General features: G+C 64.6%; 2 protein-coding genes across 9 annotated transcripts in view; one reads left to right on the plus strand and one right to left on the minus strand.

The window, feature by feature from the left end:
- Nucleotides 1-16,352, plus strand: part of SBNO2 (strawberry notch homolog 2) — a 47,478-nt gene extending 31,126 nt beyond the window's left edge. For 5 of the 7 annotated variants that reach the window (XM_059918982.1, XM_059918980.1, XM_059918981.1 and 2 more), the window contains 28 exons: nucleotides 2,152-2,313; nucleotides 3,457-3,540; nucleotides 3,848-3,944; nucleotides 4,280-4,434; nucleotides 4,542-4,675; nucleotides 4,756-4,846; nucleotides 4,959-5,102; nucleotides 6,709-6,826; nucleotides 7,102-7,207; nucleotides 7,627-7,780; nucleotides 8,510-8,686; nucleotides 9,173-9,270; nucleotides 10,062-10,144; nucleotides 11,053-11,244; nucleotides 11,479-11,648; nucleotides 12,195-12,326; nucleotides 12,787-12,922; nucleotides 12,997-13,109; nucleotides 13,242-13,313; nucleotides 13,425-13,533; nucleotides 13,639-13,713; nucleotides 13,801-13,947; nucleotides 14,025-14,119; nucleotides 14,192-14,284; nucleotides 14,424-14,555; nucleotides 14,752-14,828; nucleotides 14,926-15,116; nucleotides 15,205-16,352. In XM_059918982.1, the coding sequence (XP_059774965.1) occupies nucleotides 2,152-2,313; nucleotides 3,457-3,540; nucleotides 3,848-3,944; nucleotides 4,280-4,434; nucleotides 4,542-4,675; nucleotides 4,756-4,846; nucleotides 4,959-5,102; nucleotides 6,709-6,826; nucleotides 7,102-7,207; nucleotides 7,627-7,780; nucleotides 8,510-8,686; nucleotides 9,173-9,270; nucleotides 10,062-10,144; nucleotides 11,053-11,244; nucleotides 11,479-11,648; nucleotides 12,195-12,326; nucleotides 12,787-12,922; nucleotides 12,997-13,109; nucleotides 13,242-13,313; nucleotides 13,425-13,533; nucleotides 13,639-13,713; nucleotides 13,801-13,947; nucleotides 14,025-14,119; nucleotides 14,192-14,284; nucleotides 14,424-14,555; nucleotides 14,752-14,828; nucleotides 14,926-15,116; nucleotides 15,205-15,683 (3,816 nt within the window). In that variant the 3' untranslated portion in view covers nucleotides 15,684-16,352. The remainder of the gene's footprint in view (nucleotides 1-2,151; nucleotides 2,314-3,456; nucleotides 3,541-3,847; nucleotides 3,945-4,279; nucleotides 4,435-4,541; nucleotides 4,676-4,755; nucleotides 4,847-4,958; nucleotides 5,103-6,708; nucleotides 6,827-7,101; nucleotides 7,208-7,626; nucleotides 7,781-8,509; nucleotides 8,687-9,172; nucleotides 9,271-10,061; nucleotides 10,145-11,052; nucleotides 11,245-11,478; nucleotides 11,649-12,194; nucleotides 12,327-12,786; nucleotides 12,923-12,996; nucleotides 13,110-13,241; nucleotides 13,314-13,424; nucleotides 13,534-13,638; nucleotides 13,714-13,800; nucleotides 13,948-14,024; nucleotides 14,120-14,191; nucleotides 14,285-14,423; nucleotides 14,556-14,751; nucleotides 14,829-14,925; nucleotides 15,117-15,204) is intronic. The other 2 variants (XM_059918983.1, XM_059918985.1) reach the window with 2 other exon arrangements.
- Nucleotides 16,353-17,482: 1,130 nt separating this feature from the next.
- Nucleotides 17,483-19,953, minus strand: GPX4 (glutathione peroxidase 4). Of its 2 annotated transcripts, none has more exons than XM_059919921.1 (7): nucleotides 19,810-19,953; nucleotides 18,668-18,762; nucleotides 18,443-18,587; nucleotides 18,158-18,309; nucleotides 18,026-18,050; nucleotides 17,807-17,866; nucleotides 17,483-17,734 (listed from the first exon to the last, which is right to left on the minus strand). In XM_059919921.1, the coding sequence occupies exons 1-7, from the start codon at nucleotides 19,891-19,893 to the stop codon at nucleotides 17,702-17,704; spliced, it is 594 nt and encodes a 197-aa protein (XP_059775904.1). In that variant the 5' UTR covers nucleotides 19,894-19,953; the 3' UTR covers nucleotides 17,483-17,701. The 2 variants fall into 2 exon arrangements, with proteins under 2 accessions (XP_059775904.1, XP_059775906.1); XM_059919923.1 differs by lacking the exon at nucleotides 19,810-19,953 and adding an exon at nucleotides 18,978-19,292.
- Between the last annotated feature and the right edge of the window lie 4,510 nt (nucleotides 19,954-24,463).

The following is a 24,463-nucleotide window of genomic DNA, read 5'->3' on the forward strand; positions in this document are numbered from 1 at the left end:
TTCCGTGGGACCAGACTGCACGTGGCCAGGGGGCAGGGGCCAGGAGGGGCCTGGCGGGCAGAGTGCCCTCCTTACAAACCGCCGGAGCCAGGGCACCCTGGGCAGTGGGAGGCGTCCACAGGGGGCCCCCAGCCTTATACCAGCTGAGCGGGCCCCACCCCTTCCTGCCAGGCCCGCTGTCCTTTTCGCACAGTGGTCTCAAGCCTGCTTGTTGGGGGTTGTGCACGCACCAGCATCTGAGCACGGGGTCCTGGGGTAGCTGGACAATGTTGCCTGGAGGTCCCGCACCCCAGGGCATGGGGGGCTGATTCCCATGCAGATCAGTAGGAGGGGAGCCCCAGAAACATGGCCCTTGAGGGGCCGTGGGGCAGGACTGGGCACTGGCTGAGATCAGGGGCCCGTTCTCGGTGACCTGGGATTGCGGAGACCTGCCCTCCACCCCCAGAAGCCAGCTCAGCTGTGGCCTCCAGGCCTGAGCTGGGCACATCGGGTGGACCCTAGGCCCAGGCCCACCCTTCCTCCCCAGAGTCCACTGATCTGAGCCCCTGGGGCCCGAGACCCCCACCGGTCAGCCCTTCCCACCCTCCTGGCCTTCTCTCACTGGTTAATGGGACACCACACCCTCTGTCCCAGCCCGCCCGGCCGCGGCCTTCCAACAGCCCTGATGGGCTGAGATGTGTGAACAGTACACGGGGCCGGGGGCTCCCAGAGGGCCGCTCTCCCTCCTCCTTGGCCCCTGCCCTGCTCGGGAAATGCTCCCGCTGATGGGCCCGCTGTGGCCACAGCCCACCTGGCTCCACCCATGGCAGGCAGGCGGGGGTGGGGGGGTCCCTCCCTGGGGGGGTCGGCTGAGGGCTGCCCCACATCTGAGCCTGGAGGGGCTCAGGGAGGTGGGGGGCCTGCACCTTCCCCAGCTCTGGGCACGGGGGGCTGTGCTGCACTGCCCTCCCCAGGTGGCAGGCGGCATGGGCACCGTGACCCAGCGGGGCACCGCAGGGGACCCCGGTCCAGAAGCTCCAAGGGGCTGGCTCTGCATGTCCCCACGTCCAGCACAGGCCAGGCACACTCGGGAGCTCCATGCCTGCGACCAGGACTGGGAGGGAGGGAGGCCGGTACGGGAACCCCCGGCGCTGCACCCGATTCCCTTTGTTTATTTATTTTTATTTATTTATTTCGGCTGCGTCGGGTCTTAGTTGCGGCACGCGGGGTCTTCGTTGCGGCACGCAGCCTTCTCTCTAGTTGTGATGTGCTGGTTTTCTCTCTCTAGTTGTGGCGTGCAGGCTCCAGGGCGCGTGGGCTCTGTAGTTTGCAGCACGCAGCCTCTCTAGTTAAGGCGCACAAGCTCAGTAGTTGTGGCGTGCGGGCTTAGTTGCCCCGCGCAGCATGTGGGATCTCAGTTCCCCACCCAGGGATCGAATCCCCATCCCCTGCGTTGGAAGGTGGATTTTTTACCACTGGACCACCAGGGAAGTCCCCCATTTCCCTTTAAATTTAGGTTTAGAAACTGTAACCTCCACAGCAGCAGATGTCTCCTGAAGCTGTGGTGGTCCGTGCGTCCTGGCATCCCTACACCGGTGTCACCTCCTCCACGGCAATGGGCCAGGGCAGGCACGGGGTGTCCGTCACCTTCTCCCGGTGTCCCCTGAGTAGGGTCCAGCGCAGAGCCTGTGGGGTCTGGTTTCTCTCACCTCCACTTGCCTTTTTCCTTTTTTTTTTTTTTTTTTTTCCAAACAGCTTTATTGATATGATTCACATATTGTAAAACTGACCCATTTGAAGTGCATAATTCAGTGTTTCCAGTGCATTCGCAGAGTCGGGCAACCATCACCTCTGTTTAGTTCCAGAACATTCTCATGGCCCCAAAAAGAAGCCCTGTCCCCATCAGCAGTCACCCCACGCCCTCCCCAGTCCCTGACAACCAGGAACCCCCTCTCTGTCCCTTTGGATTTGCCTGTTCTGGACGTTTCCCATGAATGGAATCACACACCTTCTGTGTGTGTCCTTCTGCGTCTGGCTTCTCTCACTGGGCGTCGTGTCCTCAGGGTCCGTCCACGTGGTAGCGCGCGTCAGTGCGTCACCCCTTTCTGTGGCTGAGCAGCGTCCACCGCGTGGCTGGGCCTCACAGCTGCCCTCACCCGGCCTGTCTTGCAGGACTCCTCGTACCTCGATGACCTCTCTAATGCCTCCATCTTCTCCTCGTCCGTGGACTCCCTCTCGGACATCGCAGACACACCTGACTTCCTGCCCGCCGACAGCCTCAGCCAGGTGCCCACCATCTGGGACGTGAGCACTGGCCCCTCCGCCCACGACAAGGTCAGTGTGCCCCATCCTCGGCCGAACAGACACGGAGGAGGGTGCCCTCGTGTCTCCCATGTAGGCCAGAGGATGCAGGGGCTCCGGCGAGCCCGGCACACACTAGTGGACACCGGTGGGCATACGCCCAGCTGCCCTGACGGGTTCAGTGCCCATGAAACCCCCGGGCCCGCGGGAAGGGTCTGGGCCCAGTCTGGGGCTGGCAGGGGGACACGAAGTGCCCAGAGTAGGTGCGGCAGGCGACCCAGGCCCGTCCTCGCCTCGCCAGGGCCCTCCTACCGGCTCCCAGCCTCCCGGGGAACCTGAGGTCCAGGCGGGCAGCTGAAACGCCACGCCCACTGCTGCTGCGGCCAGCCCTGCCTGCGGGAACCTGAGTCAGCCTTCCAGGAACCTGCGTCTGCGGCTGTTTGTTTGTTTTCATTAATTCAAAAAAAAAAAGGGAGAGGGAATTGAGAGTAGGTTTCAGACCTCCCTGTACCTCACTTCCATTTTATTTTCGTTTCAAAAAAACTTTGTTTTTTTTCCTTCCAGTTTTATTGAGATGTGATTGACATACAGCAGTAAGTTTAAAGTGTACATACAGAATGATGATTTGACTTGCATACATCATGAAATGATGACGACAATAAGTCGGTGAACATCCATAGTCTCATGTAGATACAAAATTAAAGAAATAGAGGGAATTCCCTGGCGGTCCAGTGGTTAGGACTCGGCACTTTCACTGCTGAGGGCGTGAATTCAGTCCCTGGTCAGGGAACTAAGATCCCACAAGCCACACAGTGTGCCCAAAAAAAAAGAAAAGAAAATTAAAGAAGTAAAAACCATATTTTTTTCCTTGTGCCGAGAACCCCTAGGGTTTACTTTCTTAAGAACTTTCATATATAACATACAGCAGTGCAAATTCTATTTATCATGTTGTACGTTGCATTCCTAGTACCTATTTATCTAGTACCTTATGTATCCCTAGTACTTATGTATCTACCAGATCTAGGTGGGCGGGCAGCAGGAAGGAGGCCGGTGGCCAGCTGAGGGACTTGAGGACCGCAAGGCGAGCCCCTCTGGAGGCCGGGGGCCCATAGAGGCACTTCCTCCTCACCTGTGGCCTGCAGGCTCATGCCTACTCTCCCTGCCTCTCCCCTCCAGCTGTTCCTGCCCAGCGGGCCGTTTACAGGCCTTGAGGACCCTGTGTCCTCTCTCTCCAGCACCCCACTTCTCGTCAGCTACCAGGTGAGCCAGGCCCCTTCCCTACCCCTGCCCACCCCTCCTGGGGACCAGGGAGGGCCACTCACTCAGGCACCTGCTGTATGCGGGCCCTGGGCCGGCTTAGAGGTATGGTCTGCCCGTTATACAGACTGCCCGTTATACAGATGGGGAAACTGAGGTCCCAGGGAGGCACCATGCTGGGAGGGGGGACCTCTCCCTATCACTCCGAGTCACTGGGCTGGCTGGTGGGCCAGGCTCCTGCCCTTGGTGGGGAGGCTGGCGTGGTGCAGGGGACAGTACCGTCCCCAGCGTGACAGCACCTTGCCCTCAGTCTCAGAGTCAGCCCGAGGAGGACGATGACGCCGAGGAGGATGAGGCGGAGGAGCTGGGCCACGCGGAGACCTACGCCGACTACGTGCCGTCCAAGTGTGAGTGTCCTGTGGGAGAAGACCCCCAGCAGCGGCCACCGGGCTGCACAGCCTCACGGGGTCTGTGTCCTCCGGCCAGGGGCGCCCATCTCCGGGATCCCTGATGGTCCCAGGGTCCCTTAAACCGCCAAGGCAGGTGTGGGAGCTGTGGGAGGGCTCCGGAGGGGCGGTTCTGTAATCGGGGTTGTGCTTCTCACTCGGCACAAAACCGGAGATAGGCGGAGGGGGCAGTGGAGAGGTCAGCCGCCTTCCCGCTCTGCACCTATGGGCCACGCCCCCGACCCTGTCCAGACCACACCCCGACCTGCCCCCCCCCCCTCACCACGCCCCTCTAGCCAAGCTTGGGAAGCAGCACCCGGACCGCGTGGTGGAGACCAGCACGCTGTCCAGCGTTCCGCCGCCGGACATCACCTACACCCTCGCCCTGGCCTCCTCCGACAGCGGGGCCCTTTCCGCCCTGCAGCTAGAGGCCATCACCTACGCCTGCCAGGTGATCCCGGGGTCTCCCAGCAGGTCTGCGTCCGGTGTGGGGGGGGTCTCAGTGCCCACCCTGACCCTGCCGCACGCTCACCCCCGTCTCCTCCCCCACCCCCGCAGCAACACGAGGTCCTCCTCCCCGGTGGGCAGCGCGCGGGCTTCCTTATCGGCGATGGCGCGGGTGTGGGCAAGGGCCGCACGGTGGCCGGCATCATCCTGGAGAACTACCTGCGGGGCAGAAAGAAGGCCTTGTGGTGAGCTGTCCCTCCCTGGGCGCGGGGCGGGCCGGCAGGTGGGCAGGGGGTTCCTGAAGCCTGCTGGCCCGCACCCCCAGGTTCAGCGTCTCCAACGATCTCAAGTACGACGCGGAGCGCGACCTGCGGGACATCGCCGCCCCTGGCATCGCGGTGCACGCGCTGAGCAAGGTGGGTGGCCCGCAGCCCCTCGCCTGGTAGGGGTAGGGGTGGGGGTCCCGGAGCAGGGGAGCACGGGCGTGGCTATGCCCCGGCGCACACCGATGCCCGGCCCTCTCCCCAGATCAAGTACGGCGACAACACTACCTCAGAGGGCGTCCTCTTCGCCACCTACTCCGCCCTGATCGGGGAGAGCCAGGCAGGCGGGCAGCACCGCACGCGCATCCGGCAGATCCTGGAGTGGTGCGGCGAGGCCTTCAACGGCGTGGTATCCTGGCGGCCGCGACGAGGGGGCGGGGCCGAGCGCAGGGGGCCGGGAGGGGCGGGGCCGAGCCCGGGGGGCCGGGAGGCTTTGGTCCTGGCCGGCGCTGGAGGGGGCGGAAGCGCGGGAGGAATTCCCGGCAGGGAGGGCCTGGTGGCTCAGGCTCGCCCTCAGGGACCGCTGTTACCCGCCCCTGGCCGTCTGGCTCGGCCTCCTGGCTCCAGCCGGCCGGACCCGTAACCACAGGGTCGGGGTGGTATTTGCTGCGACACCAAGGGCGGCGGGGCCGGAGGTCTCGGGGCGCAGAGCACTTCCGCCCCCGTCCTTGTCCGGCCCCCAAGCTGGTCCCACCCAGGCTCCGTGGGGGCGGGGCGGGAGGCAGGCCAGGAGAGCCAGAGCACAGCTAGGCCAGAGGCCCCGCTGCTCTAGCTCTGCCAGCTGCTGTGGGTCCCAGGCCCTTCCTGACTGGGCCGAAGCCCCAGGCGTCTCCCTCCTTTGCTCTTCAGCCTGAGATTACTTTCTTTTTGCTCCCACCAAACTGTAGGAAACAAAGCATAGGAAAGTCCACCAGGGACTGCCCTGGTGGTCCAGTGGTTACGACTCCCCGCTTCCGATGCAGGAGGCACGGGTTTGATACCTGGTCGGGGAACTGAGATTCCGCAAGCTGCCTGGTGTGGCCAAAAAAGAAAAAAAGGAAAGTCCATCAAGCTGTAGGAAAAAGAAGTATAGAAGACTATAAGCTAGAGTCTGATGCTTGTCTGGTGTTAACGTTTTCTTGTTTCACGCATTCTTCTTACCAGTAACAGCCTTCAGGCCAACCTCCCTCGGCCTTCTCCCCAGCTTCTCCCCCCCTCCACACACACACACACACACACACACACACACACACACACACACACGCACAGTGAGATGCCACAGCTTCCCCTGGGGATTTCTGCAGGGGCCCTTAGAGGACCCTCAGGCTCTATCTCCCTGGGATTCACCCTTGTTCCCAGAAGTGGGGTGACTGCACTTTCCCGAAGCTCCCCTCGCTCCCTCCGATGAGACAAGGCCTGTGGGCCCTCTGTTCACGAGGCATAGTCTGTTCAGAGCTCCCATGAACCAGAAGAAGCAGCAGGGTTACTGATGCTTCTGGGCGCCCGGTGTCAGGTGACACCTGAGCTCAGCAACAGCAGCATAAAAAAATAGCAATGTTAACCTCACACCTTGGGGGCTGCCTGACGGCATCAGGCTAACCTCACTCGTGTTTCCACTAATCCTCCGTCGAACCCCTATACACACGTGTGGACACGTGCGCGTGCGTTTGGCACTCACACCTTGTCTTTCAGGTAGGTTCGTGACAGACATACTTGTCTGTAACTTGCTCTTTTTCCCCTGAAAACATTAATTACTTTCTGTGTCTTCCAATTCCTGTCCGCGTTGTTCGGGGCCTAGAGGCTGTTTCCCTCTGGCCTTGGTGGCCTCACACACCCCAAGGACCCTACCCCATGGCCAGATCCCCCCAGGCACCTTCCGGAGTTCCCCCAACCAGGAAGGGACCACTTAGGGCATCGTGGTGGGTCTGTGGGGCGGCCCGCCTTCCAGAACAGTCCTTAACCCACGCCCACCCCAGATTGTGTTTGACGAGTGCCACAAAGCCAAGAACGCCAGCTCCACCAAGATGGGCAAGGCCGTGCTGGACCTGCAGAACAAGCTGCCCCTGGCCAGGGTGGTCTACGCCAGCGCCACAGGTGAGGGCCTGGTCATCGATGAGCGATGCCTGCCCTGGCGCAGCTGTGTGTGGGAGGGGGTCGGGGAAGCGTCCAGTTTGCAGCCCAGCTCCTGCCAGGCCCTGTTCTCAGACACCAACCCCCGTCAGGGGCCTCCCCTCTGCCAGCTGGCTGTGGGCACTTTCCCAAGAGGCTCAGGTCCCCATTCCTGGCCCTCGTGCCATTTCTGGGGCCACACCTGAGGCCCCCGACCTTCCCAGGTCAGAGGAGCTGACGGTGGCTCCCCCCTCCCCCAGGTGCCTCTGAGCCCCGGAACATGATCTACATGAGCCGCCTGGGTATCTGGGGCGAGGGCACGCCCTTCCGGACCTTCGAGGAGTTTCTGCATGCCATCGAGAAGAGGTGTGCTCTTTACCCCCACGCCCATCCCCCACGTGATGGGAGCGGGGGCCAGGTGTCACCCTCACACCTGCCCATGCTCCTCTGGCAGCCAGAGAGATCGTAAAATGCAAATCCCATCCTTTCTCTGCCTAGTACTTCCCATCGGTCTCGGGGGGAAAGGGCCCCCTCCCCAGTTTTCCTGCTCCTGTGCAGGCCCCTCGTTGGTCCAGGCAGACCACCTTCTGTCTGTTTCCAAGGCCCACCAGGCCGTTGGTGGCCACAAGGCCTTTGCAAGTGCTCTCTGCTCCATGTACCTGGCCCTTTTTCACCCTCCAGGGCTCAGTGCTGGGTGACAGCCCCTCCCCGGGTCGCTCTGTCCCTGGGTGGAACCTAGCATGTGGTCCCAGGCCATTGCCCAGGCAGCCTGTGTTCACCCGCAGGGGTGTGGGCGCCATGGAGATCGTGGCCATGGACATGAAGGTCAGTGGCATGTACATCGCACGCCAGCTCAGCTTCTCCGGCGTCACCTTCCGCATCGAGGAGATCCCGCTGGCCCCGGCCTTCGAGCACATCTACAACCGGGCGGCCCTGCTGGTGAGCCTCTGACTGAGTGGACAGCCTGCGTGTCCCCTTGGAGTTACGCCCCCGTCACCTTCGGCATCTGCCCTTAAGGACACCACGGGGATTAGTCAGACTGTGGACGGGAGGGCGCAGCTGGCCCACCCGCCTCGGTCTTTGGCAGGAGCCCAGCATCTTGATCCTGTTCAAGTTGGGGATTGTGTACGGACTGTACGACCGCGTCCCCGCCTCCCCTCCCCACGATTCCGTGAGCACGTTGCCCCCAGGACAGGACCCAGAGCTGGTGGCCGTTTTCAGTCTGTCTCCGTGGGGCCGTCCTGGGCGCTGCGGGCTGGGCAGCACCTCCCTGGACCCACCTGCTCGCTGCCTGGATCCCCCCAGTGTGACAGCCACAGATGCCCCAGACATGGCCCGGTGTCCCCTGGGGGCAGGACCGCCCCGGCGAGACCCCTGGTCTGAAGTGTGGGGAGTCGGAGGCCGCTGGCAGGGAGGGAGGGTGGCTGTCCCCGCCGCCTCGGGAGGCGGTGTCCACTTGCCCCTGGGCTGCACGAGCGCCATTCCACCACGGCGTCACCAGCATCACACTTGTTGTTTCCTGACATTTCCGACCGTCCAGCTATCGCCAGGGCCTCCTTGTTGCTCTACTTACACCCCCCTTCCCTGGCCCACATTTCCACGGGGCGAGGGCAGCCGGGGTCCGGGCAGAGGCGGTGGTAGTGAGCTGAGCCGGGCGTGTCATTGCAGTGGGCCGAGGCCCTGGGCGTGTTCCAGCAGGCCGCTGACTGGATCGGCCTGGAGTCGCGCAAGTCCCTGTGGGGCCAGTTCTGGTCGGCCCACCAGCGCTTCTTCAAGTACCTATGTGTTGCCGCCAAGGTGCGCCGGCTGGTGGAGCTGGCCCGGGAGGAGCTGGCCCGGGACAAGGTGAGGTGGGCTGTGCCGGGCCCCCTGCATCCCTGTGTCAGGGGCGAGTGGGCAGAACCCGGCACGCCGTGTCAGCCTCACGATCGCAGAGGAGCCTGCGCGTGGCTGGGTCGAACCTGCAAGGATGGGGCTGGTGAGGGCGATGCTGAGGCCCGGAAGGTTCTGGTCCCGCCTTGCCCCAGGCTCCCCCTGTGCAGGCTGGGCTGGCGAGTCCCCAGGAAGAACAGGGCGGAGGATGGGGGTGGGGGTCCGGGAGCTGAGGCTGGCTGTGGGCTGCCAGGTGGACTTTCCAGGTGGATCTGGGCTTGTCGGGGCCTGGCAGCCCGAGGGACACGGGTGGGAGGAGGGAGAGACTGAGGCCCACCCTGGGTTTCGGCTGCCGGGACAGGGCGGGTGTGGGGCCTGAGGCTTCCCTGGTGGCCCCTCTGGGGCCGCACTCCGGGGCTGGTGGTCGGGGCTCTGCTCACCACCACCCACCCCCCGCAGTGCGTGGTTATTGGGCTGCAGTCCACGGGTGAGGCGCGTACCCGGGAGGTGCTGGGCGAGAAGGAGGGCCAGCTTGATGGCTTCGTGTCCGCTGCCGAGTGAGTGATGCCTGCGGCCTTGGGGGGAGGGTGGGGGCTATGCCGGGGACCCCTCCCTGTGCGACCCACCCTGGGGCCGACCTGTGGCCTGGCTCTGCCTGTGTTCCCAGCCTAGGGAGCGGCCCCGGCCCTCAGTGACCTTAGGCCCAGCTCGCCAGAAAGGGTAACCGTGGGGACCCCAGGACTCGGAGGGCGCTGGCCGAGGGTCCCAGGGCTTTAGAATGAGGCTTCCCGGCGCCCGCACCCACCCCCACCCCCCCACGTGGGAACCGTGCCGTTTCAAGGACTGCACTGATTCTAGGGACTGGCCTTGGTGGTCCCCGAAGCCCCTGGCCTCCCTTCCCACCCTGGGTGAGGGTCCCAGCACGAGGCCCCTTGCCTGGCTCGCCTCATCCTGGCCCCTTCCCTTCAGCCCAGCGTCACCTCCCTTCCCGTGGGACCCCATCCTGGGAGCCACCCCCTCGGCCCTCAGAGGCCGTCAGCGCGTGTGGGCAGAACTGTGGGCCCTTTGACGGCGGGAGCCCCACCCAGCTTCCCACCCACGCTCCGTCCATTGCCCACCACGTGTGGGTGGGAACCCCGCCCCCCCCGCTCCCCCCGCCCCCCCTGCTCCCCCCGCCCCCATGTCCTTGCAGCTCCTTTCCCCTCCCACCAACCTTCTCTGAGCCCCTGCACCCAGACCCACCCGTGGGGCCCCCTGGCGCTGGGTGTCCCCACCAGAGCAAACCCACACACGGGACCCAACCCCTCCAGGTCTCCCAGTGAAAATAAACTCTGCTTTTCACTTTCAGAGGCGTCTTTCTGTCGCTAATTCAGAAGCACTTTCCTTCAACCAAGAGGAAGCGAGAGAGAGGACCGGGCAGTAAGCGAAAACGTAAGCGCCCGCCGCCCGCCTGGACCTCGGGCGCCTTGTGGCCTCCTCCCTTGCTCCTGCCGCCTCCCTCCGGCCTCCCTCCTTTCTAAGCCTTGATCTGGGTCGGCCTGTCACTCCCGCTGCTCCCTCTGCTGCTGGCTGCACAGCCACGTGGCCTGACCCCTGATGCCCTCCCCAACCCTCCAGGGCAGCTGCTCAGTCAGCTAAAAACCCCAGCGCTGCAGGATGGGGGTGTGGCTAGCGCATCCCCATGGCCTCTAGCCTCACCCCCAGAAGGCGGGGACTCGCACTCCCCAGGTGAAAGTGAGCCCGAGGCCGAAACCACACTGGTCCAGGGACTAGGGTGGAGCCCTTAAAAGCACCCCGGGACGGGGAAGTGGCCTCATAGCACCTTCTGGCATGCACTGCCCGCTGTTCCTCTAGGCAAAGACTGAGCATCCACTCCCAGGGGGGAAGTAGGGCTCAGAGAGGCCAAGCAACTTACCTGAGGGTACACGGCCAGCCTCGGGGGGCCCAGTCCTGCCCCTCCCACTTCCTGGGACCGGCCTTCCGGGTGTCCTGGAGGGTAGCCTAGTTACATAGACCCCTGGACTGCCACCCCATCAGGACCTGGGCTCATCCTCTGGCCGACCCACCCAGGGCCGCCCTGTTGAGGGTGGGCGTGTGGCCTCCCCAGGCACCACCCGAGGACACACTGCCGTGTCAGGAAGTCTGGCGGGGGTGTTAGAGATGCCCCTTTACGCCGCGCCCCGGCCACCAGGAGAGCCCAGACCTGCCAAAGGTGGATGGAGCAGGGGGCTCCGGCCCTGAGCCCTGACCATCCTGGCACCCGGGCCTGTCCCCGGACCGTGCCGCCAGGACAAAGGCACGGGGCCAGGTGGAAGTGACTTCTGGCTGCTCCCCTGCAGGGCGGCCGCGGGGCCGCGGGGCCAAGGTGCCCAGGCTGGCGTGTGACGCAGCGGGCGTGATCCGCGTCAGTGACGACAGCAGCACGGAGTCGGATGGCGGCCTGGACAGCGACTTCCACTCCTCCCCCGAGTCCCTGATGGACGACGACGTGGTCATCGTGGACACCATCGGGCTCCCGGCCGACGACCGCGGTGAGGCCCGTGGCCGCCCCCACACCCTCCCCCCACGTCCCTGCTTCTCAGGCTCCGAGTGTGGGGGTCAGGGCGTGCAGCTAGGCAAGGGCTGGTGGGGCTTAGGGAGAAGGTTCTGGACCCCTGGCTCAGCCCCGCTCCCCAGAGACCCCTGTCATCCTCAAGGGCCAGGGCTGGGAACAGGACCTTGGGCAGGCGGCCTGGCCAGTCCCCCCTGACCCTCTGGCCCCACAGGCCCCCTGTGTCCCGCACCGCGGGACCTGCACGGCCCCGGTGTCCTGGAGCGGGTGGACCGGCTGAAGCAGGACCTGCTGGCCAAGGTGCGGACGCTGGGCCGGGAGCTGCCCGTCAACACCCTGGACGAGCTCATTGACCAGCTTGGGGGTCCGGAGTGCGTGGCGGAGGTGAGCTCTGGTGCCCCCTGGTGGCCAGCTCGGCGGTGGCGGGGGGGGGGGCGGCTGCTGGGTCCAGCGTCCCGTGTCCTGCTCTACCCCTTCAGCCACTGCCACCCAGCTCCACACCCACCTCCCCCGCACGCCCCCCTGGGCCAGGGCTCCCAGCCCGGGCCTCCGGGGTCTGGGTGTGCTCTCAAGCCCCAAGCCTGACCCCCGACCCCGTCCCCCACCCTGTCCCCCCTCCCGTCCTTCCTTCCCCCTGTGTTCCCGTACTCTTTCCTGGGACGTCCCTCTGGTGCCACCTCAGGTTCATCTTGGCCTAGGCGGCTGGGTTGCCATAAAAAAACTTAGGAAGATGCAGTGAACATTCCTGCTTATGGCCCCGTGGGCACCCGAGCCTGGCAAGAGGCCGGGTCCTGGCAGCCCCCTGCCACACACACCCAAGAGCCCCAGGGTCCCAGGTGGGGGGATAGGGAAACTGAGGCCCACGGGGACCAGCCCCTGGGCGACAACAGCGGCTGACAACCTGTCCCCTCGCCCCCACCACGGCCACAGATGACCGGCAGGAAGGGCCGCGTAGTGTCCAGGTCCGACGGGACAGTGGCCTTCGAGTCCCGGGCGGAGCAGGGCCTCTCCATCGACCACGTGAACCTCAGGGAGAAGGAGCGCTTCATGAGCGGAGAGAAGGTGGGGTGCGGGGCTGTGCCTGGAGGGCACCCCCGTGCAGCTGCGCGTGGGCCGGGAGGCACAGGGGTCCCGAGCGGCTGGCTGGAGGATCACCAGCCGTGTGTGGGGGGGTGTGCTGTGCTCCTGTGCCTGCGTGGGGCCCTCACAGCGCCCCCCGGCCAGCCCCGCCTTCAGCCCGAGTCGCACGTGTCCTGTGTCGGTGCCTGGCCCACCGCTTCTCTGGGCTGCCCCGTGGGAGCTGATGTCCACAGGCCAGGCAGACACTCCAGGGGTGACCCGGGATGGTCCAGATTCCATTCTAAGCCCTCGGAGACACGTTCACGGACACACACGTCTGAACTTCCTGTGTGGGTCACCCCAAATGCAGCCAGTTGACCCAGGGCACACAGGGCGCGGGGCAAGGAGGAGCAGGCTACCGCCCTGCCGCCCCGCAGACCTGTCCCCGTCCACGTCCCTCTAGCTCGTGGCCATCATCTCAGAGGCCTCCAGCTCCGGCATCTCCCTCCAAGCCGACCGCCGGGTCCCCAACCAGCGGCGCAGGGTGCACATGACACTGGAGCTGCCCTGGAGCGCCGACCGGGCCATCCAGCAGTTTGGTGAGCCCCGCCCCCACCCCAGGCCACCCCACCCCGGGGCCTGCCTGGTCCCTAAAAGCCCTTTCTGCCTCCAGGCCGGACCCACCGCTCCAACCAGGTCTCCGCGCCTGAGTACATCTTCCTTATCTCGGAGCTGGCCGGGGAGCGCAGGTTTGCCTCCATCGTGGCCAAGCGGCTGGAGAGCCTGGTGAGTTGGGGGGCGGGGGGGGCCGGCGGGGCTGGGCGGGGGACTGGGTGGGGAGGCTCCCTGGGGAGGGCGCAGGGCGCAGGGAGGAGCAACACGTGGGCAACGTGTGACCGCTTTCCCCATCCTGGGCAGGGGGCTCTGACCCACGGGGACCGCCGAGCCACCGAGTCCCGTGACCTGAGCAAGTACAACTTTGAGAACAAGGTACCCGAAGGGGGGTGGCCCAGGAGAGGAGGGTCCCCGGGGTGCCAGAACCCCGACACCTGGGGTGCCCCAGCCTCTGACGCGGCCCGCGGCCCTCACCCCTCCCCACAGTACGGCGCCCGGGCGCTCAGCTGCGTCCTCACCACCATCCTAAGCCAGACAGAGAGCAAGGTGCCGCTGCCCCAGGGCTACCCTGGAGGGGACGCCGTCTTCTTTCGCGGTGAGCTGGTGGACCCTCCCCACACACCCCAGGGGGACACGGGTGATGAGGGGGAGCCCCTGTGGGGTGGGGTGGGCAGGCGTGCGAGGCTCTCCTTCCCCACAGACATGAAGCAGGGGCTGCTGTCGGTCGGCATCGGCGGGCGCGAGTCCCGGTCCGGCTGCCTGGACGTGGAGAAGGGTGAGTCCCACGCCCCCGGCCCCGCACCTCCCGGGTGGGCGGACAGGGAGGGCCGGCCTGACGCAGCCTGAGGGCCCCTGTCACCAGCAGACTGCTCCATCAGCAAGTTCCTCAACCGCATCCTGGGGCTGGAGGTGCACAAGCAGAACACGCTCTTCCAGTACTTCTCCGACACCTTCGACCACCTCATCGCCGCCGACAAGAAGGAGGGCAAATACGACATGGGCATCCTGGGTGAGCCCCGCTGGGGATGCCCTTCCCCCCGGGCCCGGGCCCCGAGACCGGCCACTGACCCCTCTCGCCCTCCCCAGACCTGGCCCCCGGCATTGACGAGATCTACGAGGAGAGCCAGCAGGTGTTCCTGGCCCCCGGGCACCCGCAGGATGGGCAGGTGGTCTTCTATAAGGTGAGTGGCTACATCCGCCCGCCCCGCCCCCACCCCTCACCCCCACCCCCCCTGACGCCCGCGTGCCCGCAGATCAGCGTGGACCGCGGCCTGAAGTGGGAGGAGGCCTATGCCCGGTCGCTGGAGCTGATGGGCACCCACGACGGCTTCTACCTCTCCTACAAGGTGGGCCCCCCAGCAAGCCCCCAGCGCCCCCCCACGGGCAGGACCCCCGCCGGTGGGCTGGGAGGGGAGGGCGGCGGCCCGCGCGGGCCCGCACCGGCACATGCGATGCAGCCCCAGCCTCACACACGCCCCCACCCAGGTCCGCGGCAACAAGCCCAGCTGCCTGCTGGCCCAGCAGAACCGCGGCAAGCTCTTCACCGTGTACAAGCCCAACATCGGTCGGCAGAGCCAGCTGGAGACCTTGGACAGCCTGTGCCGGAGGTTCCACCGGGTAGGCCCCGACGGCCCCGCAGTGCGCCCCCACTGTGCCCCTGGCGCGCCCGTCTCCTGCAGACCCCAGGCCGGCCCTCCACCTCCATGCTCCGCTGCCCTGGCCGCCAGGTGCAGGATGAGCGGGCCTGGGGCCTTCGGACCTCCTGTTCCCCGCCTGCCCCGCGGTCCAGGGGCTCAACCGGCTGTGTCCGCAGGTGACAGCGGAGGAGGCCAGAGAGCACTGGGAGAGCAGCTACACCTTCTCGCTGACACACTGCAGCCACACCACGTGGTGAGGGCCCAGGGCAGCCTGGGGGCAGTGGGGGGGGTGTTGGGGGGGCGCGCCCATGCCTGTGCAGCAGTTGGTCTGAGCCGTGGTCCCCGCGCAGGAACCGGCACTGCCGGCTGGTGCAGGAGGGCAAGGACTGCGCGCAGGGCCTGAGGCTGCGACACCACTACATGCTGTGCGGGGCCCTGCTGCGCGTGTGGGGCCGCATCGCCGCCGTCATGGCCGACGTCACCAGCAGCAGCTACCTGCAGATCGTGCGCCTCAAGACCAAGGACAAGAAGAAGCAAGTTGGTGAGCGGTGGGCGTGGGCGGGGTGTGGGAGGGGGCGCCCCGCCCCGCCCCTCGGGCCCTGACCGCCGGCCCCGCCCCCACCCCGCAGGCATCAAGATCCCCGAGGCTTGCGTGCGCCGCGTCCTGCAGGAGCTGCAGCTCATGGACGCCGATGTGAAGCGCAAGCAGGCGCGCGCCCGGGGTCTCCCCGCGCTGCCGCCCGCCCCACGCCCGCTCGCACTGCCCTGTGGCCCCGGCGAGGTCCTGGACCTCACGTACAGTCCGCCGGCCCAGGCCTTCCCGCCGCCCTCGCCCTTCGCCTTCCCGGCCCCGGCCCCTGGCCCCGGCGGCCTGCTGCTGGGTGCCCCCGATGCCCCGGCTGACCCCGCGGCGCTCCTGCACCAGGGTTGCGACATCAACTTCAAGGAGGTGCTGGAGGATATGCTGCGCTCCCTCAACGCCGCGCCGCCCCCTGAGCCCCCCGGCCCGCTGGGCGCCGGCAGGGGGGCAGCAGGCGCGCCAGAGGGCAGTGGGGGCCCCGAGCGGCAGAGCGTCATCCAGTTCAGCCCCCCCTTCCCCAACTCCTAGGCCCCGAGGCATCCTTCCCGCACGAAACTTATTTATCTATAATAGGCGCCCTGTCTATGCCGGGGAAGCGGGTGGTGAGCGGACTACTGAGAGGAGCAGGCGGGGCCAGGGGCCCTTCGTCCGGCCTCCCGAGGCCTCCACTGCAGTGCCTTCCCGCTGGTGCCTGGGCAGACCCTCGAGACGCTGCCGGCCCTGGGGGGGGCCCTCCGAGCCCTGCCTGGTGGGCAGTGGCCATGCGCAGGCCCCACTCAGGACACTTAGGGGCCAGGCAGGGCCTGGGGGTGGGGGGCCTCCTCTGTGCCTCTGTCCTCTGCTGCCGCCCTCCAGGCCGGGGTTGGGGCTCCCACCCCACCCACCTTACCAGGCCGGGTCAGGCCTGGATCCCTGAAATCCACAAAACTGGGTGGCCCCAAGAGCTGGAAACTCAGGAAACCCCAGGTGCTCAGGGCCCCACCGCCTCTGGGGGGCTCCGTGGGGCAGATCTTCTATTAATATATGCAACCCCCTCCCTGCTCTCTGTGCCCTAAATTATTGCCCAGCCACCTCTCCCAGGGCCTGGAATCTCCTGCGGAGCTGGTGGGTGGCCCCCTGGTTTCTATGTGTATTTATAATGAATTCAAGTGTATATATGTAAAGAGATCTTTTTTAAATATATGTGCCTTTTCACTACTTCCCAGGCTGTCTGCTGCTCTGGCCTGCAGGGACGGCGGGGAGGGGGCGGGGGGAGGGGGCGTACGGTGGTCCGGGGAGGCTGCTGGCCTTCCCTCTGCTGCCTCATCCCACCCACAGCGCCTGGCCTTCTGGATGACCGGGGCCAGGCTCGGGGAGACACCCGCCCCAAGAGGCTGTTTGTCCACTGCGTGGTCCTGGCACCGGGATGGCAGGCCAGCTGCCTCTGAACCGGCCGTACCAGGCCCCAGGCGTCTTGGAGCAGACACTGCTGCCTCCTGCCCGCCGAGACCTGAGCCGCCTGGGCCCGTTGCTCAGGGGCCCGTTGCTCAGAACCCCGTGTTCAGGACTGAGGGCTCTGCCTTGGTTTCTTTCCAGGTCTTCCTCGGGGTGTTTGTTGGTTGAGGCAGGTGGGGCAGCCTGGGGACAGGAGAGCCCAAGAGCTGGGCCGAGTTGGGAAGGCAGGACTGGACGCCAGGCCCTTCCTGGAAGCTGTGGGGAGCGTGCCCGGCCTCTGGCCCGGAAGTGGGAGGGGGCTGCCCCCACTGGGGAGGCGGACTGGTGGGCCCTAGAAGCAGGCCCTGGTAGAGCAGCTCGGCCACTCTACAGCTGTGCTCCCCCCCACTCTCACCAGGATGGCTCTCTTGAGCTGCAGGCAGGCAGGCTGTGCCCACCAGCCCTCCTGGGGGGGGCTCCCTCTGCTGGGTGAAGCCCGTGGGCAGGCCTGGTGCAGACTCCGCGTCCTCACCGCGAGGCCGGCTTGGTGCCCAGCTGGGCCCGACGCCCAGCTCAGGTGCAGTGAGCCTCCAGCAGGCAGGCCCACAAGGCCCAGGTCGCCTGACCCTCCCACCTGGGCACACTGGAGGAGGCCGAGGTCCCCCCGCAGACCTAGAGCAGTGGGCCAGTCAGGAGGCAGCACCTCCGCCAGGATCAGCTCTGCCCTGGCTGGGCTGAGGAGATTAGCAGCTGGGGCAGCAGGGCGGGTGCAGCCCTCTGAACCCTGAGGGAACTCCACCTCCCACATTCCCCCCGCACCCAGCCTGGGGAGCTGACTATACCTGCCCCTGAGCCCAGAGGGGCCTGGGACAAGACACCCCCCACCCCCCAGGTAAGCAAAAGCAACAAGCAAGTCAATTTGTATTGTGTGTTTTATTCCCACAAGGCAGCAGGGGGTGGGGTTGCCGAGCCATTAGCCGGGCCGAGGGACCTTCCTCCGGCAGGGGTGCACGCCGGGTTCTCGGGTCTGCCCCACCAGGGGCTGGTTTTCAGGCAGACCATCATGGACGCCGGGTGGAAGGCTCCGAGGGGCACAGGCAGCAGGCTCGGGTCAGGGGAGCACACTTGTGGAGCTAGAGGTAGCACGGCAGATCCTTCTCTATCACCTGCGGGGGAAAGGGGGTCAGGGGCGCCTCTTCCCAGGGCCCTCCCAGGCAGGCTCCCCGACAGACACCTACCAGGGGCTCTTCCATGGGACCGTACCGCTTCACCACACAGCCGTTCTTGTCAATGAGGAACTGTGGGGGAGGCCGTGTCAGGACCCGAGGCCACCATGGGGCTGGGGCGAGCCAGCAGTCCCCATGCACTGCCCCATTTAGGTCAGGGCCAGGGACCCTCGAAGCAGCCCAGCTGTGGCTGGGTCTGTCCCCGTCCCCCAGGCCCCCAGCACCCCTTACCTTGGTGAAGTTCCATTTGATGGCACTAGAAGAGAAGCGTGAGATCGTGAAGAATCCCGTGGCAGCTGCAGACCCCCCATTGCCCCTGGGGAGCCATCCTGACCCCCCCCCCCGCCCCGGCCCCCAACTCACTTTCCCAGCATGCCCCTCCCCTTGGGCTGGACTTTCATCCACTTCCACAGTGGGTGGGCATCATCCCCATTCACACAGATCTTGCTGAACATGTCGAATTTGACGTTATAGCCGGCAGCGAACTCTTTGATCTCGGCGTTACTCCCTGGCTCCTGTGCAGACAGGGGTGCTGGGGTGAGTGGAGAGGAGCCTGTACCCCTTTGGCTCCCGCTTCCACAGAGAGACCCTCTCCCCACGCCCGCACACAGGGACACACAGGGATATCCAGGGCCAGCCATGACGCACCTGCTTCCCGAACTGGTTGCAAGGGAAGGCCAGGATCCGTAAACCACGCTCAGCGAATCGGGCGTGCAGGTCGACCAGCTGAGTGTAGTTTACCTCTGTCTTGCCTCATTGCGAGGCCACATTGGTGACGATGCACACGTAGCCCCTGGAGGCGGCGGGACGAGGCGGTCAGGTCATGGCCCCGACCTTCTCCCTGCTCCCTCCACCAAGTGGGCAGGTACCCACCGGTACTTGTCCAGGTTAACCATGCGCCCATCGATGTCCGTAGCTGAGAATTCGTGCATGGAGCGAGCACAGCGCCAGTCGTCGCGGGACGCGCACTGCAAGGCAAGGGCGTGCCGAGTGGCCGGCGGACCTCGGGGCCTGGAGCCCGCGGCCAACCGGCCCGCTCGCCCAGCCCGGGGTGCCAAGGGAGGAAAACCGGAGCCCTGGGGCAAGTAAAAGGGGAGGCTCCTCCTCCTCAAAGGCGTACGCTCCCCTGCACAGCAGGGCACATTTGACCGGAAACACTTGAGACCCAGGAAGTGTTCGGAACCCCGCCAGGTACCCCAGTGGGTGGGGACGCCGCCCGCGGGTGTGGGGGCCCCGCGCGCACCGGGTCTTGGGACTCGCTGCCGCAGCCAAAGCTTTCCCCGGCCGCGGTCCCCACCTGCCCAGGGCTCTTGGTAGTCGGCGGAAGCCGGGGGCGCGCCCTCCTGCGACAGCACGCTCGAGCCCTCCGCCTCCGGGGGGCTCGGCGGTGCCGCCGTCCCCGGGAGGCTCGGCGCCGCCGCCCGGCCAGCAACCGGCGCCGCTGCCCGCGACGACCCGGGGAGCCGGCGGCTGCGCGGCCCATGCCCGCCCGTCTCCGGCCGCACCTGTGCCCACCGAGCGCCGCGCCCGGGGGAGAAAGGGCCGGTAGCCAAGGGCGCTGGGCCGCTCCTCTGTGACGCCACCGCGCGGGGCCCCGGGGCGCGCAGAGCGGGGGAGGGGCAGTGACGCCCCGTGGCGCGTGATCCCGGATTTCCACCCCGTCGGACACCCCCGCTCTCCGAGCCGCAGGCGGGGCTCCAGTGGCCAACGACGCCACCCCCAGCTGCCCCGACGCTGCAGCTTCTGTGCGTCAGGGGCGCCCACCCAGGGGTCCCAACCGCCCAGCCCTGTCTCTGGCTCCCCCGGACGCGGCCCCCGCCCCCCACCGAGACTCGGACCGTGACTCCGGCCCGCGCGCTACCCACGGCCCCGACGGCCGCGGAGGGGGCGCCGAGTGCTGTCCGCGCGCCCGAGGCCGGCGCCCCCCGTCCAAGGTCGCCGCGGCCCCGAGCGCCGGAAGGCAGGCCGCGCGCCCGCCCAACGGCCCGCCCAACGACCAGTGGCGCCGCGCTCACCATGGTGCTGGCCAGGCCGGGCACTACCAGGGCCCCGCAGAGAAGCGTCGGCTTCAACAGACGACACAAGCGGTTGAAGCTCATCGCGGCGGCAGCGGGAGCTCCCCGAGAGGCAGCGCTCCTCCCCTCGCCGAGCCGACCAATGGACGCGCACCGGCGCGCCTCGCCTCCCCGCCCTAGGCCACGCCTACCAGAGCCCTCATTGGCTGGATGCGTAGGCTCTGCAGACGCGTGCCTGCGCCAGCCAATAGGAGGCCGGGGTGGGGGTGGGGGGCGGGCTGGGGGGGGCCGGGGCCCGGCGGCTGTTTGTCGCTGTGACTGCGCATGCTCATCGGAGAGCGGGTGGCAGCGTCGACGCCAGCGGTTCCGTGAAGGCTTGCGAACAGTTATCTACACTGAGGGATGCTCAACAACTTGAGATACTACTGGAAACCCGTGGCGGGGGGGAGGGGGAGGGGTGGGGAAGGAGTGGGGGGGGGGGGCTGGCTCGAACTCTCAGAAAACTCGCCCCAGCTCATTGAAAACTGTTTTTTGGGTTTTGTTTTTAATGTAAATAAAACCACGCTGGGTGTCGGAGTCCCCCCACTCGGGCTGCGGTGTCGCTGCGAGGGCCTGCGGGTCACCTGCGGCGACAGCCCCGCACGGCCGCGTCCCTGCTGCAGGGTGCGCCGTCAGCACAGAGCCGAGTGTCGCCGCCCTTGGACACCGCCGCCTTAACTGCTTATATAAGTGGCACGTGAGCCCTGGGGAGGGTAGTTAGTAGTTACCCTGTGGTCCCGCCCCCTTTCTCCTGGAGGACGCGCAGGTGTGTGTTTAGCAAGGAAAGAGCAAGCCCAGAGGGGTCTGTTGTCATTTGCAACGTGACACAGCGTGCGGTTCGGGATGGGGCTCCCGCTGGCTTGGCTCCAAGCTCATTCCCACTCGAGGCTCAGGCGTTTGGCCACCGCCCAGAGAGCAGACCCACCCCATTCTCGGGACCTGAGTCACGGAATTCCACACCGGCCTGGCTGCCCCCACCCCCAGCCGTGGCTGGACGTTGACCTGCGGCCAGGAGGGTGTTGTGCCGCCCGTGAACTTCTCTCTCCTCCTTCTTGGAACCTCCCGGTGAACGTTTCTGCAGAGGCTTAGGGGGCAGGGCTTTCGGGGCTGGGGTCCTTTGGGGGAGACAACGAGCCCCCTCCCTCTGCCCCAACCCAGGCCAACCCAGGGCTTAGACGGCCGAGTTCGGTGGCAAAGGGGACAGGATCCCCGGGGCCAGGTTGCTACATTCCTTCCTTGCCCAATAGCCTTCACGTGCTTCTCCCTCTCAGCCTGGTCACGAGGGGCCGGCGAGTTCTGAAGTCATTTATTGGCTGGGAGCTCCCATTATCTCAACTGGGTGCCGCACTTCTCAGGAAACCCCCCCTCACGCCCCCTGGCAGCACTGGGTGTCAGGCCACACTGGTGAGTCTGAGTGGCCCTTGGGAAGCCTCAGCTGTTCCCAGTTTCCCTTCAGCTGGGATCTGTAACTTTGTCGTGAAGATGGCCACTGGCTGGCTATTTACTTGAGGGTTTGCAGAAAAACAGCTCAGGGCGACCTTCCCTCCCCTTGGAACCCACCGAGGGGGAGAGATGGAGCAAGACCTCACCCCATTCCTGACTTCAGGCCAGTTACAATAAGAGCAGAACTGGGCAGGATGAGCTGCCCACTGTGGTCCCACTGGCTCTGGTAGGGATTTGTGCCTGGGTTTCACCGCTTTTCCACACTTTCCCCACTTTGCAGAGGAGCAGTGGAATCTTGGGGAAGTCTCAAGGCTCCAGCGAGGCTCCCTGTGGTGGCCAAAGTGCCTGTGTCCCCCAGTGGGGACACTGAGTTGCCCACCAGCCAGAGGCCTTTCCGGAACCAGGGCCTGATTTTTTCTTAGAAAAAAAAAATGTTTTTAATTGAGTTAAAATCCATATAACATAAATTCACCATTTTAACCAAAGTGTACAATTAAGTCATTTTTAGTATATTCACAATGTTGTGGAACCATCACCACTATCTAATTCTAGAACATTCTCATCACCCCAGAAAGAAACCCCATCCGCATTTGTAGTCAACCCCCAGCCCCTGGCCCCCACCGTCTACTTCCTGTCTCTATGAATTTGACTTCTCTAGGGACCTACTATGAGTGGAATCAGACAGTACTTCACTTTCTGTGACTGGCTTATATCATTCAGCACCCCAAAAAGTAACCCCCTGTCCCCATTACCAGTCTTCTCCAGCCCCCTCCCCCAGCCCCTGACAACCATGAATCCACTCTTTGTGGATTTGCCTGTTCTCGACGTTTCACATCATGTACTATGTGGCCTCTTGTGTCTGGTGTCTCTCACTGAACATCACATCTTCAGGGTTCATCCATGTTGTAGTGTGTGTCAGTGCTTCTCTCCTTTTCATGCGGAGTAATATCCTATTATATGAATGGACCATATTGTGTTTATCCATTTGTCCATTGATGGGTTGTTCCACCTTTTGGCTTTGTAACGCTGTACAAGTATTTGTGTGGGCATATGTTTTCATTTCTGCTGGGTATGCACCTCAGAGTGGAACTGCCGGGTCACATGGTAACTCTGTGTAACTGTTTGAGGAACTGTTGAGGAGCCAGACTTTCCCACAGCCACTGGCCCATCTCACATCCCCACCCAGGAGTGTGAGGGTGGTGGCCTGATTTCTTTTTTGTTTAAACATTTATTTTATTGAAGTATAGTTGATTTAAAAGTTGTGTTAATTACTGCTGTACAGCAAAGTGATTCAGTTATACATATATAACTTTTTAAAATTTTATTTATTTTATTTATTTATTTATGGCTGCGTTGGGTCCTGGTTGCTGCGCGTGGGTTTTCTCTAGTTGTGGCGAGCAGCGGCTACTCTTTGTTGCGGTGTGTGGGCTTCTCATTGCAGTGGCTTCTCTTGTTGCGGAGCACGGGCTCTAGGCGCGGGCTTCAGTAGTTGTGACATGCAGGCTCAGTAGTTGTGGCGCACGGGCTTAGTTGCTCCATGGCATGTGGAATCTTCCCAGACCAGGGCTCGAACCCGTGTCCCCTGCACTGGTGGGATTCTTAACCACTGCGCCACCAGGGAAGCCCAGTGGCCTGATTTCTGAACCTTGGACTCTGCCACTTGGACTGCATGGTGGCGAGGTTCCAAGGAGAAAGTTGCCACTCCATGTGCTGTTGCTGAGGCCACACGGTCACAGGCAGGATTCTGAGTCATGGGCCTTGGGGTTGGGCCCGCCTGCTACTGTGAGCCCTTTCTCCTCTCTCTTCCCTGCCCCCAAGAACAGCAAGGCTACCTAATGTCCCCTGTCACTCGCACCTGGGCCCTCCCCCCTTACCGTTTAGGCCACCCTCTGGATCCTCCAGCAGTTCTGCCCCCTCCCCCACCCAGATTTGCCCATCACCTAGACAGACACCCTTTGTCCTGTCTTAAACCCACTCTGGACCCTCTCCCTGTCCCCCCCTGCTACATCCACATCTCCGATACCTTTCCTCCCATAAACGCCTCCCCCAGCCGGGCCCCCTCCTTGGATCTGCTCTCTGCGGTCACAAACAGTGTCCCCTTGGCCAATCCCCTGCTCAATCCTCAGACCTGCTTTGATGGCTGCTCCGTCCCTCCTCCTTCCAACAGCTGCTTCACTGGGCTCATGGACACCTGGCTTCCACCCACCCTCTATTTTTTTTTTTAATGTTCATTTACTTATTTATTTTTGGTTGCGTTGGGTCTTCGTTGCTGTGCCTGGGCTTTCTCTAGTTGTGGCGAGTGGGGGCTACTCTTGTTGCAGTGCGCGGGCTTCTCATTGTGGTGGCTTCTCTTGCTGCAGAGCATGGGCTCTAGACGCACGGGCTTCAGTAGTTGTGGCTCACGGGCTCTAGAGCTCAGGCTCAGTAGATGGGGCGCACGGGCTTAGTTGCTCGAACCCGTGTCCCTGTGTTGGCAGGCGGATTCTTAACCACTGCGCCGCCAGGGAAGTCCCTCTATTCTATTTAAGAAGCACTTAAGTATTGCCAGCGCTGCAATCATCAGCCAAGTACCTATGCAGTGGGCGCTGTTCTTGTCCCTGTTCTACAAGTTGGGTGGGACATCGAGGCACAGAGAGGTTAAGTAACGTGCCCGGGTCACACAGTCAGGACTGGAGCCCAGGTGGCCACACCCCTCTACCTTCTGCTCTTCCCTCCCCTCCTCCCGGCCTCTGAACAAGGTAGGCAAGCCTCGTGCCTGGCATCCGATCTGCTCAGTGATCTCATCCAGGCTCCCAGCTCCTGTCTCCACTGTACACCCACAACACCCACGTCTGTCTCCACTCCAAGCTCATCCAGAGTTCCAGACTTGTATCCCACTGCCCCCTGGATGTCTCCCCTTAGGGTCCCCTGGGAGCCCCAAGCTCACCACGTCCAAGACCCCCTCCCGAGCCGCCCCACACCTTCCCACCGCAGTCGCTCTCCCTCCTCTGCCCGCCTCTGCGCCTCTCATCTCCACGTCCCGTCCACCTGCAGATCCTGTGGGCACTGCCCTCCGGACACCCTGGACCTGCCCGCTGCTTGCCCCTCCCTTGGAGCCATACCTATCTCTGGCCAGGACGGTCTTCCCCAGCCCCCTCCCTGGTCTCCCTGCTTCTGCCCCGTGGAGATGCTG

This window comes from Balaenoptera ricei, chromosome 3, assembly GCF_028023285.1.
Source record: "Balaenoptera ricei isolate mBalRic1 chromosome 3, mBalRic1.hap2, whole genome shotgun sequence".
Taxonomy (NCBI): Eukaryota; Metazoa; Chordata; class Mammalia; order Artiodactyla; family Balaenopteridae; genus Balaenoptera; species Balaenoptera ricei.